The following is a 7,800-nucleotide window of genomic DNA, read 5'->3' as shown; positions in this document are numbered from 1 at the left end:
TGAGAGGGTGAGTGATGAGAGGGTGAGTGATGAGAGAGTGAGTGATGAGAGAGTGAGTGGTGAGAGGGTGAGTGATGAGAGAGTGAGTGGTGAGAGGGTGAGTGGTGAGAGGGTGAGTGGTGAGAGGGTGAGTGATGAGAGAGTGAGTGGTGAGAGGGTGAGTGATGAGAGGGTGAGTGGTGAGAGAGTGAGTGATGAGACGGTAAGTGGTGAGAGAGTGAGTGATGAGAGGGTGAGTGATGAGACGGTGAGTGGTGAGAGGGTGAGTGGTGAGTGGGTGTTTGTAAGACTCGTTCGGCTCCACCCCGCCCTCCCAGGGCTCAGTGGTACCCCAGCAAAGCCCCCACCGCCTCCGGTTTGAACAATCGAAGCGCGGCGCGGCTCCTCGAGTCTCTCTCCACGCAGTGAGTGCTCCGCACCCATTGTTTCCTCCGCGGGCACCCTTGGCACGAATTCTGCGATCATAATTCATATTATTACAAGGATTAGGGCCGTTGAAATTGGTTCGACGTTCGTTTTTTTTCTCATGAAATCAACGGAGGGTGGCTCTAAATTAAGAACATATTAATAAAGTCTTCCAAACCCTCAACCGTCGGTCGTGGTGTAAAAAGAAAATATTAGACGTGAAAAGTAGTTATATTAATAATAATAGGAGACAATAAGGAATTCGGGCCAGTGCAGAAGACGGCTTTGGCGACGAAGATTCCACAGCGAGCAACGGAGCGTCAGCGGCACGGGGAAGACGCGACACGGCGGCAGGCAGGCAGGTGGTGGCGGTAGTGGCTCGCGACCATGGCGTTCAGCTTCTCAGCCTTCTGCTACATGTTGGCCTTGCTCCTGTGCTCCACGCTCATCTTCTTCGCCATCTGGCACGTGAGTGATGCTGCTGCTGCTGCCCGCACAACGCGCTGCACCGAATTGAGTGCCGGTGAGTCGCGCTTGGCTCGTGGGAGACTTGCCCGGGCGAACAGTACTTGGGCTGCGAGGTAGCCAGTTGATGCCAGTTGCAGCAAATGATGATTGAATCCATCTGTGTGGCGCTTTGAGTGTAACCCGTCCAGGATGATTTGTGAGCGTTTGTCTGGCTTTCCCCCCGTTCCTCTCACGTGAAGCCGATCGAGAGCGTGGCGTAGTTCAAACATCTCATTGCAGGGCCCTCCGGGTAAACATTGGGCATTACGAGTACTGCTGTAATGTTTATCTCAAGTGGTGCAATGCACTTGTGTGTGTGCGCTTTTGGGGGAGTGGTGGCGCAGTGGTTAGCGCACTGCGCTATGAAACCGGCGAACAGAGTTGGATTCTCGCTCAATGACCAATAACAGTGGCGAATATCTGAACCGGTCCAGGACCTCCCCGAGGCTCACTCAGCCTTAAATGGGTACCTGGTGCGATGTGTAAACATCAGAACTTGGGATACAAAGACGGCCGGGCGCGGTGCTGGCCACCCACCCCCTGTGTGTGCCGTGTCGGCTTTCATAGGTGCTTCGCTAACAGCACTTGCCCCAACAGTCTGTTGAGGCTGAGCGTGGGATCTCTGTCTTGTGGGTGGTGATGAATCCGCGATGACTGAACTCGCGTTTAACATCCGACCGCTCCGTGCTCTCGGGGGAGACCGCACGCGTAGACCGTGCAGGGCTCACTCATTGCAGTCCAGAGTTCATTGGCCAAGCATCCCGCCGCCAGACCCGCGGCAAACGTAATTCCAAGACTGCGAGGCTTGTTGGGGTAAATTATTTTACACGATCGTTCATATTCAACCGTGCTTTGCATGATTCTCGGCTACCACCGGTGGCGAGCGATATCCGGACCGGGTCCGAGCCACCGCAACGCCACGCCACCTCGCCAAGCCGCGCGCTGTGGACCAGCGTGGTGAAGTATGGTCAAACGACCTCTGCGCCAGACATGGCTGTGAAGAGGAGGCGTCATCCAGCAGTTGATTGAGAAAGGGCTGTAAATCTGTTTAAGCGATGTAGGTGATCCCAATTGAAAACATTGCAAGGCGGATTAGGACGATGCGTCGTGGGGAACTCTGGCTGCTGTGGCACTTACATTTAGAGTTGTTAATTTTTGGAAAATGAAGCAAAATAATGAATCATGTGCGGTCGTGTCTATTAATAGTGGAGTTTCTTCACATCGCGTGATGCAAATCAAATTTACACGCGGCCCACTTGGTCTGTAACGGCGTCAGGCCAGTGTGGTAACGAACTTCAACTTCGACGCGAGAACACGTCGAACAGGCAGATTGTTGATAATATCGTTACTATTACAGCTGCGTACATGATTAATAATTTACAGCTCTTGGCATTCCACTGCTGGATGAAGGCCTTTTTGACACGCTACGTCGCTCGTTGAGGTTGCTTAGCTATACGTCACCAAGCTGGTCAGTGCGGGTTGGACAGACGCTGACCCATGATGATGAGTGTAGTTATGATCATTGCTTTTTTACCATTTTATCTGGCAACAAAACTGACACCTTTATTGCAAGGAGTCATGTTTGCATTGACCACAATACTTGCGGTCGGAATGCAAACAAAAAAACACAACTCTGATAATCTATGCATTGTCCTTGAAATTGATTGGTCCACACCCGAGACAGCTTTTCTTAGAGCCTAGTCTTACATGGTGTTGGACCAGATGACGCCATGGTGTTGGACCAGATGATACCCGGCCGGGTACGGGTAGCCGGGTATCGGATAGGGTACGGGTATCGGGTACCCGATTGCGACCTCTGCTTTAGCCCACCGGTGTGTTGTGTATATTTGACAATATTGCTCTGGGTGTGACATGACACCATAGGTTGTAGAGTACAGCAGTGGGAGTCCACGTCGCTCTGCGCATCCTCCGCCGATTCCGCTTTGTTCGTCAATGTCCACGTCCCTTGTCCACCGAGCGGCAGGGAGGCGCAGTGGTAACTCTCGCTCATCACAGAAACGAGTGCCTGGGTTATGTGTGGAGTGTGTATGTTGTCCCCCTGCTCTGCATGGGTTTCCTCCGGGTTCTCCCATGGCTGAAAACACACCACGCAATGTAACGGTATTGTCCAAACATCCCAATGCTAAAGACATATTACCGACACATCACTCAATTAGGGTTACACACAGCAGCAACTGCGCCCCCGATGCGAAAACTTGGCAAGACCCTCCTGAAAACGAGTCTTGAGTGAACAAGCAGAATGCAACGCAATGTGCTCTGCGCATTAGTGAACATACACGAGTTAGACATCTCCTTGACTGTTTGGGAAGTCGGTGGGCTTGGGCAGCTCTCTGGAAGGGATGATGTCTGGAGTTTGAGTCGAAGGACTCAGCGATGCAATCAGCTGGCGTGCAGGTGCCAGACCTGTCGATGCGTTGCGAGACTCTAAGAAGTAGCAACGGCTTGGGGGGGGGGTGCCTTAATACAGCAGCAGGATAGATCATGGCTGATGGTGATGATGACGGATAACACCAGGAGCGGACGCCTGCTTCACTTACACCGAATTAGATTCGGCAGCAAGGGCTGACTCTCACTCGAGGTGTTTGGCGCAAACCTCCTCATCCGCACGTGTGTCTCAGATAACTGCCCTTACATAACCGCGAGCATATGCTACCGAGCGACGGGTTAAAGGGGGCATCGGCTGCAGCACACGGCTGGTGATCTGGCAGTCGGGCGTGGAGATTAATTGCAGAGTCAGCCAACCTGCTATTATAAGTAATGATTACCTGAAGTGGTGGGCTATCATTAGCCCCATTGCTCGTCTGTCTGTAGCGATGGTGGACCCTCTGTGGAAGAGGCGGCGTTCCGTGCGCCCACGCGCACGCCGATGCCGCCTCATTGTCGCCGATGCCGTTCCATTGCATGCTTTGTGCCAGGGGTAACAATGTCAGTTTGTATCGAGTCGAATACTGGTGTGGGTGTTTAATACCCAATAACTTAAGCCATGGGTTTGCATAAAGCATGTTACTATAATGAGTTCGTATGTACACAGCATTGCACTGCGTGGGTTTGTAGCGCACTGCATGCGTATCCATGTCGTGTAGTGCATGTGGTTTCTTGTTGCTGCGCCCTAAATGTGTCTGCATATATCACTATCGCGTTTATAATTAACAGGTGTACTGGAATGTACTTGCGCACGTTGCATTGAACATGCATCAGACGTGTACTGCACGGGTTTCAATACATCTGTGTGCTGCATGTGCATCTATGTAGCCGTGCACTGCTTGGGTCTGCATAAGACGTGCTGCATGAATTTGCATAAAGTCGTGCACTGCGCTAAGTGCAAGCCGCGATGTAAATTCACGAAACGTCGCAGTCTTGAGCACGGTCCCCGCGAGCTAACAATGTAACGCCTCCCTCCCCTCCTCCTCCTCACAGATCGCTGCTTTTGACGAACTCCAGCGCGAATGCACGAGTCCCCTCGAGCACAGCAACGTGTTGAACAAGGTACGGACAGAGTGGGCAGAGAGGAACGAGGTACACCACGCGGAGTGGACAGAGAGGACCGCCAGCCCCGCCGGAGGACTCGGAGACAGGGGAGAGTGCCGCGAGGCTGCCCCTCTTAACCCACGCGCCGTGGTGCCAGCCCCTTTGCCAGCTCGTGGGTCCAGTATTTGGAGGGATGGTGGCATATTCATGACCAACCCTGTAGCTTGACCTGGTTTCAACGGAGAGTGAGGTGGGGGGGTACACACATGCAGAGGTGTCATGACATTTTTCTGCAGTCCGATTTAAATCCTTTTTTTTTACTCGAGTCGGTTGCCCGCGCGTGCAACGTCAAGTAGTCGCGCACACGCAGCAATCGCACGCGAGTAACGCTTACGCGCGAAATTGTGGCTTGCCAATAGGAGCTTAGAAGGGGCATCTGATCCTTACGCAGGAGGAGCTCAGCCCCCTCCAGCCCTCCCCGGTGTTACTGTCCGGAACAGCCCACCTGAGTCTTGTCAGCCGCTACATTTCCTTGCGGAACTGCTCTGGCTTCCTCCCCGAGCTGAGCGCGAAGATAATGACTCGCTGCCTCCACGCACCAATAAACGAGTTCACCTGCACGCGTCACTTGCGACGCACAGAGCCAGCGCCCCCGGCTGGCATCGGTGCCAGGCCAGGTTTCCCACGTGGAGTTTCATGGCAACAAGTTAATTGACTACGCTGGTGTGACGCAATTAGTAGTGCCTTTCGGGCCGGGATGATGCGGGTCGTCCCTTGGCACCGACTCGGAGTGTTCCGCAGGGGCGTCGTGGTGGGAAGCTCGCATTAAACACCTCCGTCAATTGTGCGGCACGATAGAGATTTCGTACAGTGACGATGCAAAAATAAATACCGTTCCAATGTGCCGCATAGATATATGACAGTGATGCGCAAGTAGAAACAAAGAACCCACAACAAGAGTATTAATTTCCGCAAAAAAAGCAGAGTGCAAGGCTGTTGACAATTTGGATAAAATTCACACACACGGAAAGTCCTGGCGGAAACGATTATAGCAGCAATTGCTTTTGAACATCGGCACCCGGCAAGATAATGGCACAAGCCCTCCACGCTGTGCTATACACACTTACACGGTGTACACAGGTGCAGGGCAGCACGGCGAGAGAGAGTGTGGAATGTATTATTAATGCTCAGCCTCGGTAAAGTAAATAACACAAATGTTCTCCTAGTTGGCGGGTAAGTGCAGTCGGAGCGCGGTTACGCTTAATCCGAAGTGCCCGTGTATTGATGGGGGCTTCAGAAGATCTGCCCTTTTAACTCCACACACGAGCCGTTTTAATCGCGTTCCACTGCAGATATGCATTTGTTTATTGAAGCGATCTGATGGTAACATAGCACACGTGTTTCTGTTCCATGAGCTAATGCATGCTGCGTGTGAAGTCTAAATCGAGTGCGTAAATGAACAGATATTGTGAACGTGTTCATAATTATACTTATTGAAATGGCGCGTGTGTGTGTGCGTGCGTGCGTGTGTGTGTGTGCGTGCGCATGATGCTGTCGCCTGCATGCAGCAAGAGCGGATGAGGAAAATTGAACGGATCTGCCGCATGCTGAGACAGGTTGGCTTAACCCCTCGCCCGCCCGTCACACCATTGTTTGCGAAGAGCGCGCCGTGTTCTTTGTCTTGCGCGGAGCGGGCTTGCTGGCTGGCCTATGGAAGACGTGCCCGTATATCGAGGCCCGTGTGAGCCTGGGCCTCCCGATAAATCGCAGGAACGTTCGCTCGCAGTACTCCATTCCCACGGGCGCTCCAGGCTGTGCTGAGTCTGCAGCTGCTTTCTATATTGAGTTGAAGGCAACAGATTATCCCCAGACGCGGCGCAGTCAAATAGTAACGGAGCATCAAAGGAACATTTCGCACGGGTATACAAAGCCGTCCATGGCATTCTTGCCGAGTACCGGAGTTGTTGCGCATTGTTTGGAGACACGCCGTATCTGCAATGTCCCCTACTCCGCCTGAAATAATTCCTTTAATTAAGGCAATTACAGCGCATTATGGAAACAATGTTATCATAAGCATAGTAAGACACGAATGCAATTACAAACTTAAATTTCCGGGCCCATAATTCAGCAATCGCAAATCTAAGGCATTTAGGCAATCAGCTCCCAAAATCTGTCGTGAGAGTTTAAGTTGTGATGCGACAAAGAATAATGCACTTTATTCCATGTAAATTTCAAAAGGAAAATACCACTGAGTGCACTCTGCAGCACAATAATTTTCAGTGATGTGAATGTAATCAATTTCCTTCTGAGATAATTCTGCGTAAATGTAGCTACTCAGAAAACAATCGCACTTGGTAATGTAAATCAGGCAGCCCTTGGGGGATTGAAGCCCATATAAGTATGCTGGAATGTCCCGATAATGTAAAATGAAACAATAATTACTGAAGGCATTTAATGAAATAGATTTTGTAAAGCAGTATGAGTACAGTTTCTGCGTGTTTCCGAGACAATAATGATAATTTATATTTCCCCCTGCAATGCAACATTTGCTGTTTAAGCATTGGCAAATGTGTTGCTGAAATCAATATTTTACTAAATTAGTTCTTATTAATTTCTGGTGTGTGATTCAATTTGTTGTTAACTTTGCACAACAAACAATGCACGTATGCAAAACGTAATACATTTCAATGGCACTTCAATTACATTGCAAGGATTTAAATTTCACATTGAAAAATGTACAGCAAAAAAAAGGTAAATACGTTTTAAATGTGCGCTGCCTTTAGACCACGAGTGCATTTTAAAGTTCTAATTGTGTCGAGAAGGGACCTTAGAGCCAAGCACAGAGAACCTGTTAATTGGATTCCATACCGAGAAACGCAGAGCGATGCTGCTCACTGGTAATTACCACGGCGCGCACGAAGAGCCCTGACATTTGGTGCCAGCCTCTCTTCGCCAGCACTAATCGCGTTCCATTCAGTGATCTCAATTAATGAATGACAAATGGTTGAATGCTATTTGAATGCCAGTTTATTAATCATGTGGAATACAACACATATTTCTATTGTTTTATTTAACACCCCCCCCCCCCCCGCCACTAAATTAGCATTACCGGTATAGTGCGTGTCTCGTGCTTGGCCGATGAATCGATGCTGTGATTTAACGGAGAGCACGGTGGCACGTCGCGAACCTTTGGATCGTGCGACAGCTTCGTTAGCGCTGCTTGTCCACACCTCGTTGAGCCAAGATTGGCAATGCGATTTAAAAAATATATTTATAATTTCGGATCGCGATAGATTTGGCAGCAAGTACCGTGCTGCCGTTTTTCTCGCCGCCGTAATATTATCACAACGGCCACGTAGCTTCGTAGAATCAAAAAAAGATCTGGCCCACTTGGAAATT

At 50.4% G+C, this 7,800-nt stretch overlaps 1 protein-coding gene across 3 annotated transcripts in view; it reads left to right on the top strand.

Moving 5' to 3' along the window:
• The first annotated feature begins 368 nt into the window (after positions 1 to 368).
• The window catches only part of LOC133342310 (protein cornichon homolog 1-like), a 28,160-nt gene continuing 20,728 nt past the window's right edge, over positions 369 to 7,800 (top strand). For all 3 annotated transcript variants that reach the window (XM_061551396.1, XM_061551395.1, XM_061551397.1), the window contains exons 1-3: positions 369 to 873; positions 4,351 to 4,419; positions 5,970 to 6,017. In XM_061551396.1, coding sequence (XP_061407380.1) covers positions 793 to 873; positions 4,351 to 4,419; positions 5,970 to 6,017 — 198 coding nt within the window. In that variant the 5' untranslated portion in view covers positions 369 to 792. The remainder of the gene's footprint in view (positions 874 to 4,350; positions 4,420 to 5,969; positions 6,018 to 7,800) is intronic.

This window comes from Lethenteron reissneri, chromosome 14 (genome assembly GCF_015708825.2).
Source record: "Lethenteron reissneri isolate LAM-NWPU_2019-01 chromosome 14, ASM1570882v1, whole genome shotgun sequence".
NCBI lineage: Eukaryota > Metazoa > Chordata > Hyperoartia > Petromyzontiformes > Petromyzontidae > Lethenteron > Lethenteron reissneri.
The sequence above is the reverse complement of the archived record's forward strand: the minus strand, read 5'-3'. Positions and strand labels throughout refer to the sequence as shown.